Here is a 13,361-nt window from a genome sequence, read left to right as displayed (position 1 = left end):
CACAGGGTCAGTGACTCGTCATGTGGTATCCAAGTGGCAGATGGTTTAGGTGCGTGTTCCGGACTCACACTTTCTCCAGCACCCTCTGCTCTCTGTGTTTAACCCCAGTATTGAGCAGTATTAAAATCCCAAATCCTTACAAACTTAACCTCTGAAGTCCAGATCAAGGGCAGAGTTGCAAGACCTACAAAAGGTCATTTTGTCAGCCTGATCAGGCAAATACCTCTCCTAGCAAAAATAATTCATGAAAACCAACTGACCCAGCTTCCTTTTTTGCGGAAATTGTCAAACTAAAATTTGTATGGAATTACAAGAGACCCGGAATATCTAAAACAATTTTGAAAAAGGAAAAAGGACAGAGTTGGGGGACTTACTTCTTTATTTCAAGACTTACTACAAAGATACCAGGATTGAAACAGTGTGGTTCTGATGTATTAATAAACAATGAAACAATTGAGAGTCCAGAAATAAACCCCATACATCTGTGGTCACTTGATTTTTGACAGTGGTGGGAAAGAATAGATCTCAACATGATTCTGAGACAGTCGACTCTCCACCTCCAAAAGAATGGACTTGGACACTTAACTCACGCCATGTACAAAACCATCTCAAAGTGGACCAAAGACTTCAACATTTCTGTAAAACCAGCTGAAACAGCTTGTAGGACAAATGGAGAGGAGACAGAAATTGGAGTACTGAAAGGAAGAACAGAATTGTTAGGGTCATAAGGGAAAACAAGAAAAGAGAAGAAGGTATCTAGGCAAATATGAGGGAGATGGGAAGAGCGTGTGTAGGGCAGAGGGCGGGGCAGGAGGTAGTGCAGCAGGGACTGGAGAGGCGGGCTGTGGAGGGGGTGGCCGGGCAGCAGTGAGCCTATGAGCACGGGGCAGCGGGCTTCCCTGGTGGCTCTGCAGTGCAGGAGACGCGGGCTGGATCCCTGGGTCAGGAAGATCCCCTGGAGGAGGGCATGGTAACCCACTCCGTACTCTTGCCTGGGGAATTCCATGGACAGAGGACCCTGGCGGGCTACAGTCCATGGGGTCACAAAGAGACACGACTGAGCAGGTAACACTTTCACTTTTATGGGAGGCAGTGGTCGTGGGAAGGGCACCCAAATAACCTCTTGTCCTTACCCAGGGCACCCATGGTGGAAAGCAGACCAGTCCGTGCACATTGGCTCATGGTCATGCAGCTAATAACTGTAAGTTGGATTTTCTCTAGGATTTAAAAACCTATAAGCCTCGTTCGAATTCCCCTTCCACAGCATACAAATAAGTTGAGTGCCTAGTTGTTGACATCCTGTTCCATTTCAGATCCAGAGTCCTTGAGCGTTAACACAGTTCAATCTTACCGTTTCTCTTGGGCGTGTTACGTAGGAGTGTGTCCAGCAGATGGCACTGGCGTTCTTAGACAGCAGACCCATGCTCTGAAACAGCACTGCCCAGCAGAAGTGAGGTGTAAGCCCTGTGTGTCAGTTTGATTTCTAGGAGCCACATTTAAAGAGCGAATTCTTTCTGTGGTATAAAGCCATCGCTCTGTGTCTGGGGGGGGATCCACCAGAGTGTAGATGCTCGAGTTCCGCAGTCGGCCCTCTGTACGTGCGTTCATATCCACATATTCAGCCGGCGGTGGGACAGGTAGTGCTGTAGTGTTAGTGAACGGCCCACGCACACGTAGGCCCTCCCAGGTCACACCCAGGTTCAAAGAGTCAGCTCCATTTAACCCAGAATATCCAAAATATTTCACCGCTCCATCAATATACAGAAAGTTCAGTGGGACGCTTTGCATCTCTTTTCTCACCAGGTCCTCAAAACCCACCGTGTGCCCACTGCTAGCACACCTTGATTCAGATGTTCAGTTTTCATCAGGAATACTCAGTCTCTATTCGGATTTCACAAAATATACATTTGAAAAAGTAGATTCACATACCTGAGTTGATCCAAACACACTTAAAAACATTTAAGAGCTGGCCAGTAACGAAACTGATTATCAAGCTTTACATTTCATAAACTTTAAAGGTAGTTCCTTGGTCATACTATCCCACACTCAGGTGCTCAAAAGACACATGTCTAGTGCTAGTGAATGCACAGCACAGCTCTGACCTGTTTTTACACGTTTTGTGGTTTAACTACATATAATTCTCCTGTTAGTAACTAAGTGATCGGCAAACAGACCTCTTCCAGCTCTGCATTAAGCACTCACGCTACTCCTGTGGCTGTGTTTGACTTGGGAGCCACCAGTGCTGAAACCTCCGGTTGGAAAGCATGACCACACCTCGTTCATGGCGTTGTGGAGCTAAGCAAAATGTCTTGGATTAGAAATTGCTTCGAATTATTTGTTTTCATTGTAATCTTTTCTCCAGGCCTTTGTGTGTTTTAATACAGTTCGTTTGAATTGGCTTAATAAATCCTTTTGTTTGCTTGCAAAAGTCCCAAAGGAGAAACTTTAAATCCATATACATGAGATTCCTGCTATGTTTAGCTGTGCATTTGCCAAAGACTTGTGGGATAATTTATCTCCTCTTAAAGCCGTAGTGCAGCCTGGGAGCTGGCTCTCAGCTGCCCTTGTTGTGACATACAGCTGAGGCAGTAGAATTCAGAATCTGGAATGGGCGAGGGTACTGGTCTCTACAGTTAATACGACACAGAGCAGCCACGCCATATGTGTTCAATTTCTTTTCAGCCAGTAAATCGAACTAAGTCAGTTATATGTCAAGCAGTTCCTGTAAGAAACTATATGGCTAAGGTAAGTAAGTGGTGGCCAGTGACTCGGTCAGCCTGCTGAAAACCTTGAGAGGGAACGGAACTCCCCTGGTCCTGGCACCTGCCCTGCTGGCTGGCTGGTGGCGAGGTGTTTGCTGCTGTGGGTCCAGACGTTAGCTTAACACACATGGAGCAAGTGCGTGGGCAGAGTGGGGAGAACGATGGGATGGTGTAGCTTCTTGTCTAGGAAGACTGGGAAACCAGGACAGTCAGACCAAGCAGGGTGTTTCGTGAAAACCTGTCACCCAGACCTAGTGTTGACATTTTGGTACTGTTTCTCAGTAAATCTCAGGTGTTTGTATAACTGCCCAGTAAGTGTCCATCTCTCCAGTGACAGGAGTGTCCACCAGTATTTTTTTCTACCGTCCGTTCAAACAGCATCATCCCCACTACGTTTCTAACCGCCACGCTCTCTCCAGTCCTAAGCTCACAGGCTCAGTGGTGGTTTTGCCTGATTGTAACTCTTTTTCTGGGGTATGACGAGTTCTGCTTCTATCCAGTCATATTCCCTGAGCTTGAACATGGACATAGCTCCTGACCCCTCACTCCCCACACCATTCTTCTCTCACAGACAGTCCCAGTTGTTGAGGGTTGATATGGAAACCAGGAAGCACGAGTGGGCCCTGCTCCCCCCAGTCTCCTAGGTCACAAGCCCGTCTGAGAATGAATGTGCTGCCATCTTTGCAGGGACCCTTGTTTGCTGTTTTCTCTCCTGAAGTGTCCTCTTTACCTTCAAACAGAAAGACCTGTGTCTCTGCTTCCCATTATGATCACCATACATCTATGGGATGTGTCATCATGTAGGCCTGCCATCCACATATGTGTACTAACACTGTTTCTCAGAACCGAACTCAGTTATTTCCTTGCTGGCTAATGGTTCAAATGAACCTACGTTGTAATTAACACTTCCTCAGTTGTTGGCTGTCTGCAGTATTTCACTGTGGGGAATGAAGTGGCTATAGGCATCTTTTTGTTTAGCTTAACTGCATGTATACAGCTGCCGTCCCTCCTTTTAAAACTGTTGTCTCGGGCAACTGAAATCACTGGGTCAAAGGGTTGATCATTTTTATGTCTCTGGATGAGTCTTTCTGGGAGACTCATTTTCACGGGCCCTTTGGTGCCCCAGTAGATACCGCTGGTGGGGGATGGAGGTGGTTTTCAAGTGAACTCCACTCGATGGCAAGTGGTGACTGCAGGGTCCCAGTCTCACAAGTCAGCCTTGCCGGGCAGCAGGCGGCTACGCGTGAAATGTGCCTGCGGCCCCAGTCTGCTTCCTCTCCATCCACTTCTCTCCATAGCTCAGCCCCTCTTCCTTTTGTCTGCTAGAGGGTTCATACATCTGACCAGAATGTTCTTTCTGTATTGAATGGAGAGGACAGCGTCTGTTAATGTTCCTGTTTCCACTTCTGCCTCTTTCCTCTTGCATGTCCTAGCCTGAAGCTGCATTTACTCTCAGATGGTGGTCACACGGTTACATCTGGACTGCTTGCCATCCTTATCAAAAGCATTCTGGTTAAAACTAAAGAGAGGCAGAAACTAGAGAAAAGAGCAAAGAAAGCTGGAACCAGGTCACCTGAGGGGCCTGAGTTTAGTTTTGGCTTTAAATATACAGCTGGATACAACTTCTACCCCAAAACATATTCTTGAGTCACTGGCACTAACTAGAGGGAAATACGCCCTTTTCTCTTTTTTCATATCCATGCCTGAACATCCCCCTCAGCTTCCTTCTTGGTCAGGTGCCCTTGGTTTCCCCAGAGCCTGTTCAGGACTTTCCCACTTTTCATCCTTGTTCTGCGGCTCCATGGTATACCCCTGGGGGTTCACTGGGTCTGTGCTTTCTGAAGTACTCTTTGAGGTGCAGGGGCTGGGAGTTGCTTTTTTATGCAGAAGTCGGGATGCACCGGGTACAGCTCTCCTCCTCGGCCAGTCACACTGCAGTTACATGTCTCATTCCTCCCCACCACGCTGCCGGCCCCCCTGGGAGGAGCGCCCTCTGTACAGGTGCCGCTTCTGCTTGCAGTCCTTCCGTGGTTTCCCACCACATGCAAGATGAAGTCCACGTTCAGCGGTTTATACCAGCTCCTCTCAGCAGGCTGCTGCTCACCCCCAACCCTGCCGATAACCTGTGGCATCCTTGAGCTACATGTGGTTCCCCAAATCTGCCAGGTTCTTAGAGCCTCCAGCCTGAGCCAGGGCTGTTCCCATCACTTGCAGTGCTCCTCCTGTCCTGCTCACTAGTCAGCCTCGACTTGCGGGCCAGTTTCTGTCATTTCCATCATACAGCCTTCAACCGCTTCAAGTAATCGTCTTTTTCTACTGACATTGTGCCAGCCCTTAACACATACGACCTCATTTAATCCTTGCCCTGGGAAGCAGGATCTAGAGTCCACAAGTTCCAGGCTTGAGGTCATGGGGACTGTGCTGTTAGCTACCCGGTGACACTGCCTTTTCTGGGTTCGCCTTCTACCTGGCAGAGCGCACTCTGATTTGCCATGTATGTGCCCCTCGTCGCTGTCCTTCCCCTGGCCTGGGACAGAGGAGACGGGCAGCAAAACTTCGAAGATGCTGGAATGAGGACGGTCATTTTCCATATCTGTTATAAACTTCTTCCATGCTCTTTTCGTTTCTTTGTGGGAATCATTCATTGCAGCTTTGTGTACAGCTGTCTGTGTGGGTCTCTTAGGCTATCTGTTGGACTTTGATGCCATAAATATTTTTCACCTTCTGTCATGTGGCAGCTTACTTGGTGTCTTACGGAGAGTCATGGAGACTGGAAAAGGGGAAGAAGATATGGTGCCTGCCATGGTTTGCAGAGACCACATGGGATGCAACTAGCAGTCAAAGACGACACATTTGAGTACTTGTACTAAGGATGATATATAACATACAAATTCTTTGGCACAGCATCTAAGGCCCTTCAAGATCTAATTCTAGATACATTTTCAGCTTTGTCTGCTGCACCCCCATAGAGCCCCAAGCCCTAACCATCCTGAGGTGTCTTGTGGTTCCCTGAACCTCTGTGCTTTAAATGTCTCTGTTCCTTTGTACATAACTCTTCTTTACCAAGAGAGCCTTCGCTTCCCTGCCTGTCTGGTGGCTTCTTACTCGTCTTCTATGACAAGCTTCAGGGCAGCTTCCTTTAGACTTCTGTCTTTGGGTTTTCATGGCCTTTGTCTGGTTTTGTTTTTTTGTGGTATGACCCTTATGATACAGATTTTGCAAGTCTGTTCTGCGTAATGAATGTTGAGGGCAAGGACCGTCTCGGTGATGGAAAAATGAACAAATGACGGTGAAAATAAGATACGTGGGAAGGAGGGAATGATGCTCTTCCCGTGCAGCTGGCTGGCTGGCAGGAGTCACATTTGGCTGCAGGAATAGAGATCTGAGTAAAGGGGCTTAAAGAGATCAGGGGTTCATTCCCTTATGTGAGACAGGTTTGGAGGCAGGTGGTTAAGCGCTGGTGTGGGGGCACCATGATGTCAGCAGGAGCCCTACCCAGCAGCTCCACATGCCTTTCACAGGCCAGAACGGAGTCACGTGGTCCCCTCCAGCTGAATTCTGAAGAGAGAAATATATGGTAACAAATGGAAGTTATTTGTGCATTTAATTTAAAATGACATTTCTTAAAAAAAAAAAAAGAAAGTTTTTCAATCTGAGAAGGCTTTTCCCCAAAGAAGATATAAAAGTGGCCAATAAACACACAAAAAGGTGCTCAGCATCATTAGTCACTTCAGTTCAGTTCAGTCGCTCAGTCGTGTCCGACTCTTTGCAACCCCATGAATCGCAGCACGCCAGGCCTCCCTCTCCATTACCAACTCCCAGAGTTTACCCAGACTCATGTCCATTGAGTTGGTGATGCCATTCAGCCATCTCATCCTCTGTTGTCCCCTTCTGCCCCCAATTCCTTCCAGCATCAGGGTCTTTCCCAATGAGTCTCTTCACATGAGATGGCCAAAGTATTGGGGTTTCAGCTTCAGCATCAGTCCTTCCAGTGAACACCCAGGACTGATCTTCTGTAGGATGGACTGGTTGGATCTCCCTGCTTTCCAAGGGACTCTCAAGAGTCTTCTCCAACACCACAGTTCAAAAGCATCAATTCTTCGGCGCTCAGCTTTCTTCACAGTCCAACTCTCACATCCATACATGACCACTGGAAAAACCAGAGCCTTGACTAGATGGACCTTTGTTGGCAAAGTAATGTCTCTGCTTTTTAATATGCTATCTAGAGAATTACAAATGAAAACCACAATAAGATAGCACTTCATACCCTCTAGGATGTCGGTAGAATTAAAACAATATAATAACAAGTGTTGACAAGGACATGGAGAAATTGAAACCCTCATGCAATACTGGTTTTGCAAAAAGAACTGTAGAATGGTGCAGCCACTTTGGGAAGCAGCCTGGTAGTTCCTGAAAATGTTAAACATTGAGTTACCACGTGACCCAGCAGTTCCATTCCTGGCTCCCAACCCAAGAGAGTGAAAGCCTCCATCCACACAACAACTTGCACCTGAATGTTCCCAGGAGCACTGTTCGTAACAGCCAGAAGTGGGAACAACAAAAGTGTTGTCAAACACTGCATGGATCAACAAATTGTGGTCTCTCTGTGTAATGAGATACGTGAGTGAAGGACTGACACTTCCCATAACATGGAGGAACCTCAGAAACATAATTGTGAATGAAAGGAGCAAGTTAACAAAAGGCTGCATAGTGTACGAGTCCCTCCATGTGAAATGTCTGGAACAGGCAGATATGTAGACACAGATGGCAGATTAGTGGTTGCCTGGGGGGAGGAGGAATGGAGTGAGTGCTAATGGGTTTCTTTCAGGGGTGATGAAAATTTTCTGAAATTAGTGGTGATTGTTGCACAACTGCACCTGTACTAAAAACCATTGTGCACTTTGAAGAGAGTGAATTGTATGGTATGTGAATTGTATCTCAATAAAACTTTTAAAAGCCAGAGTTTATCTGTTTGTAAGACGTGTCTTCCAAATTGATGTCATAAGAAAGGAACTGATAGGGGGTGGGATGGGGTTCCTCAAACCAGTGAACATCTCGCAGATTGTATTCATCGTCTCTTCGTTTGAGTCCTGGCTTTAAAACAGATCTGCCCTGCCTGCTAGGGTCAGATCCCTCTGGCTGGTTGCCCAGATGACGATTCTGAGTGGTCTCTTTGTTCTGTAGACTTATCAGTTCAAAAACGAACCTATTTTTCTGAGTCTCCAAAGCTGAGGAATGGAGCTGCCAGAGGGTCAGCAAATAGATGTAGAAAGCCACTCTATCTGCAGACCAGCAGAATGTCAGAAGGGTTTGCTCTATGGCACCCTTGTTCCTTGGAGATTTTCTGGCTGACTGATGGGCAGGCAGCTGGGAGGCTGTGAGGGAGTCATGTTTGGGAAGGTCTCTATGCCAAGAGTCTGCAGATAGACAACTGCCGACCAAGAGCTCCGTCTCCATAAGCCCCCAGTTCCTCCACTGGTGAAACTGGAGTGATAACAGCCTTATGAAACCAGGGCAGCGTACTGTAAACACTGAGGGTTTGCACCAGGAGTGCGGTTCTGGAATGGCAACCTCAGGGTGGCTCCAGAGGACACAGAGCGAGCAGTGGAAGGGTACGTCTGTCTGGCAGGAGATGAGGGTGTGGACGCGGTGGGGAGGCGTGTTAGGAGGCCCAGTGGCAGAACTGATGAGAAGGCTGCAGTGGCGGGAGTTGCCTGAAGTTCTAGGTTTGATGAGATGTGGTAAGTGACACTAGTCATTGGATTAAAGAGCTCATCCTCCTCGCTCTCGCCCTTCTGCCCTTGGAGCTACAGGTTGAATCCAGGCCCATCCTTGCCTCGCAGCTGGGAGTTTCCATGTCACCTTCCCCCAGCGGGGCCCAACCAACATTTTCATCTTTTTTTATCTTTGCAGGTTTTTATTGAGAGGCCAGAAGAACTTCCATCCTCAGATCTCTGACTCCTGAGGTGCCCTGGAACCTTTTCCCTTCCCCTTCCTTTCCCTTCCTCTAGCCCAGGGTCCACGTGGGGAACTTGCTTCTCCCCAGGCCCCTCCGTCGTGGCTCACTAAGTTGGTCTCTGACGCGTCCCGGGAGGGGAAGCAGGGTTGGGTGGCATCCCTTTGCCAGAGAGAGTGACCAGTGATACGTCTGCCCTCCTGCGTAGGATGCACCGGCTCAGTGACCTGTAAGGGCCCTTTCAGCACGTCTGTCTCTCCCGAGACCTGACCTTAGGTGGGAACGTAGGCTCTCATTCAGCGCTCAGGCTGTCAAGCTGCCAGCAGCTGAAGGTCCCTCTTGTCTAGAATGGACAGCATCACCTAGAAGTGGGCGCGCTCTAGTGCCATGAACGACGTCAAGAGTAACCGAGAGCTGTACCTGCAGTACACTGCCACAGCCCCCAAGCTGCTGGCCCATGTCTCCAGGCTGCTTGTCGGCTGCCGGAGCGCAGGCATTTCTGTACCCAAGGGCATCAGAAACATCTTTGAGTTCACCTGGGAGGAGCTGATCACCGACCCCATGATCCCTACCCCCTCCGACATCTTGGGCCTGGAGATCAGTATTGGCGCCCCACCCGTGGTGCTTATGGAATCAGCCCCCATGCAGGCCCCCGTCCAGAAGAAGCCCCCCCCGCCAGTGCTCCCGCCACCGATGCTGCCACCTTCCACCGGGCCGGCCAAATCCACGCACTCTCCTACCCACGGCCGCCGCAGGCAGTCCAGCCAGGAGACCCTGCACAGATTCCAGCGGCAGTCCATCCACCTGCTGACTGAGCTCCTCAGCCTGAAGATGAAGGCCATGCTGGAGTCTGTGTCTGGTAAGTTGGCCAAGGCTGGCTCTGTGAAGCGTGGCTCATTTTTCTGGGCCCAGAGGGTCTGGCCTGGGCAGGTGTGTGTGTCCACCATACCCTCCCCAGACAGGTCTCCAAGGACGTGCTGTGGAGAAGTGGCAGCCAAGGGTCTGCTTTGCAGCTCGACTACTTCCTGAGACCACCCCCAGGGATCATCCATCCCCCGCCCCCTCCGTTCCCCACGTTGCCCTCCTGTCCCTCCAGCTTTGCCAAGCCCAGGTTGAGAGGCTGACGGTGAGCACAGTGTGAGGTCCGAGGTATTGAAGGGCCCAGTTTGTGGAAATGATACAGTGGTAGACAGAGGCAGCACCCAGGAGGAGGGGGCGAATTGGGAGGGCTGGTTGGTAGCCAGAAGCAGGAGAGTAGTGAGAACCGGGGTCTGTCCATGATAAGGGTCTCTCATCCCACTATTGGGGACCTGGGAACTCATCCCTGATGAAGCCTTCTGGGTGCTGTTATTTTAAATACCAGTAGCATCAGCTTAGATAGCATCACCAACTCAATGGACATGAGTCTGAGCAAACTTCAGGAGACAGTGAAGGACAGGGAAGCCTGGCGTGCTTCAGTCCATGGAGCAGCAAAGAGGCAGACATGACGTAGCAACAGAACAACAGCAACGAAAGCATCAGTCTCCAGGCCTGATGGGGAGAGAAGGGGACAAGGGCAGAGAGCGAGGGGCCACCTGGAGGTCTTTGGAGCTCAAGGCCCTCATTAGGAGCCCCTCACACCTCCTTACCCTGGGAATAGATCTTCACTCCCCCTCACTTCAGGGCCACTTAGGGGAAGTCCTTTTCTAGAAGCACTTTCCCCACCCTGGAGAAAAGTGAGTAGTTGCCTTTGATGACTTTCTTAGGAGATGCCAACCCCTTGGACATTACAAAGCGCTTTGTGGAGGCCAGCCAGCTCCTGCACCTCAATGCCAAAGAGATGGCTTTTGACTTCCTGATTGGCACCATCGGGAGAAGTTGTGGCAGTGCTGGACAGACGGGGAAAGGTGGGTACCTGAGTTTCAGCTCTTAGGTGAAAGGTCAGACAATACCAACAAGAGTGCAGTGGAAAGGTCAAGTCCCCAGCTTTAACGTTTGACGTTTCCAAGAGTTGAGGTGGATGCGAAGCAGTGTGGATTCTCACCTGCTGCAGCTGCGTGTGCATATCGGTGCAGTTCCTGTGGAGAACAGGGTGGCGGTGTCTGCAAGGGGGGAGATGCTCTAGCATCGTACCACCCAGCAGTTTCTCTGCTGAGTCATTCCCTAGAGCCCTGCCTCTTAAATGCTCTTCAGTGAAGGACCACTTTGTAAAATTTCCAGTCCCTTGTGGATCACCCCGTTTGCAAACATGATATTGTCACAGGAACATCAGGCTGGCACATAGACTTCCAAATGTTTCTCCTCAGTTACTGTATTCACCTGGTCATGGCCTGTGTGGATTCTTACCAGGTCACACGTGAGACCTGCACTGCCCTAGAGAAACTCTCACACATGTTAGAAGAAGTCATATCACAGTGTCTATTGCAGAATTGTTTGGGATTGAAAAAAAAAAAACGGAAACAACCTAAATGTTCACCAACAAGAGAAAAATTACAGTCTTTAGATGATGGAGCATAATGAGAAGTGGAAGTGAATCAAGCACTGAAGCACACACATCAACATAGATTAAAAAATGGTGTTAAGCAAAAAAAAGAAAGCAAGTTATAGAAATACATTTGGTATAATGCCGTTTAAATAAAGTGTAAAATAATAAAATTATAGCATACTGCTTTTGAGTACATTATACAAAGTATAAGGACCAAAGCTGAATGGGAATAATCAGAGGGCCTGAAGTAACAGACGTAGAGCTAGAGGACGTGATCTCTGACAGTGGGAAGGGGAACAGCTGTGATTTAAAAGACAGCAGTTCAGGAACATCTGTACTGCTGTCTCTCTTAAGCTTGGTGGATATAGAGGAATTCATTTCACATGCCCGAAAGTCCTCGCTGTTAGGAACCTTGATGGGGAAGCATAATAAGTTTATAACCCATAACCATTTGCCCTAACCTATAAAATCCATCCCCTTTTTAGTGTCTCTCCCTGTCCTCTGACTGTCAGGCTGCCCTTGATGGTCAGAGGCTAAACATCTGATGATAATACATGAACACACAGGGCAAATAAATTGCACAGTAAAACTGCAAGGCTTGGGGGAAATGTGGGATTTCATGAACTCCGTGAGAGTGATGGTAGAGGGCTGCTGGGTGTCCACGTGAAGCCACCCGTGAGTGACGTGGAGAAGCAAAACTAGTTGCCAAGGGCAGGAGAGTTGCCAGGGCGAACACTCCATGCAGAAAGGATGACTTGGGTATCAAAGGGTTAACAGTACACACAAATTTGGACCTTTTTGCAAAAGGCAGATGTGAAGGGACTCATGTTTTATTGCTGTCATACAACCATTCAGAAAAAAAAATCACACCATCTGAAAAAACCAACAGTTTTTATTTCTTATAAGAATTAGGCATGTGCCTACAATATCAGTGGACTTACGGTTAAATATAAGCTAGAGAAGGTTATTTTGGTAAACTTTGGTTTCCTTTCCTAAGGTAAAGTCCCGATCAAGCATACCCCAACTGTTTGCCATGGAGTGTCTTCCCAGGGGGCGCAGTGGTAAAGAATCCACCTGCCACCTCAGGAGACACAAGAGATGTGGGTTTGATCCCTGGGCGGGGAAGATTCCCTGAAAGAGGAAATGAAAACCCACTCCCGTGTTCTTGCCTGGGAAATTCCATGGACAGAGGAGCCTGGCAGGCTACAGCTCATGGGGCCACAAAGAGACACAACTGAGTGTGCACACACATGGGTTTCTTTCTGTTTTAAGAGAATGCACTCTGCCCGTTGTGTTCAGGGTCAGCTCTGCTCTGATAACGACAGGCTCTCTGGCTATGCCCCGTTCATGCAGGAGGTTGCCAGCAGTCATGGAGCTCTGTGCCCTGCACGCCATGTGGGGCTTGGAGCTCCACTCCACTGGAGCTCTACTTCGTTTGGGAGACAGCCGCCTGGTGGTCTGTCACGTGGGTAGGCGAGTCCTTTGGAGGGGAACGGGGAGCCTGGCCCAGCCACCCACCCTCAAACCTGCGAGCTGTGCTCTCCTTGCTGAACGTTGTGTTTCCCGACCCTGAAAATGAAGCAGTCATCCCTTTAGCGCTCCACCTCACAGGGTGTTTGAGCATCTTTCAGGGCCACAGGCTTTCACCTGCGACACAGTGGCTTCCCTCGTGGCTTGTGGTTAACCTGGTGGAGGAGACTTTGCAGAGAGCCTGTTGGTGATGTTTGTCTGCATCAGAGGAGTGCTGAGCAAGCCTCTCCTGCATCACGCTCCCGCAGGAAATATCTCTTACTTGTTGGCACATCTATTCCTGATGCTCCTTCAAATAAACCTAGAGTTTGAAAAGAAAATCTGAATGGCAAAATATAAATGAGGGAGCAATCTGTTTCCTTTGGGAAAGCATTCATCCTAGGAGGGCTTTAAGAAGATTCCAGTGCCTAGTGATTTGTTTTGCGTGAGTTTTGCTCTTCTGTTCCCTCTGATGGCTGAGGTAGACCCAAGCTGTAACTGAGTCTGGAGTGGCATTCCTCGAATGCTGTAACTGGCGTATACCCGTTGCTAAGGCAGCATTTCCTTAGTAATAAAATTACTTCCTGTCTTTTCTCCTGTCTAGTCCTGACATGTCAGGAAAGAAAGCTGGACTGCTGCTTGATTTTTAGTTGATGGCCATGTTATGAAA

General features: G+C 48.8%; 1 protein-coding gene across 1 annotated transcript in view; it reads left to right on the top strand.

Moving 5' to 3' along the window:
- Positions 1–8,675: 8,675 nt before the first annotated feature.
- The window catches only part of C19H3orf20 (chromosome 19 C3orf20 homolog), a 51,170-nt gene continuing 46,484 nt past the window's right edge, over positions 8,676–13,361 (top strand). The window contains exons 1-2 of the mRNA XM_069562125.1: positions 8,676–9,577; positions 10,464–10,604. Coding sequence (XP_069418226.1) covers positions 9,106–9,577; positions 10,464–10,604 — 613 coding nt within the window. The 5' untranslated portion in view covers positions 8,676–9,105. The remainder of the gene's footprint in view (positions 9,578–10,463; positions 10,605–13,361) is intronic.

The sequence above is a fragment of the Ovis canadensis genome, chromosome 19 (genome assembly GCF_042477335.2).
Source record: "Ovis canadensis isolate MfBH-ARS-UI-01 breed Bighorn chromosome 19, ARS-UI_OviCan_v2, whole genome shotgun sequence".
NCBI classification, from domain to species: Eukaryota; Metazoa; Chordata; class Mammalia; order Artiodactyla; family Bovidae; genus Ovis; species Ovis canadensis.
This window is presented reverse-complemented; position numbering and strand designations above follow the sequence as displayed.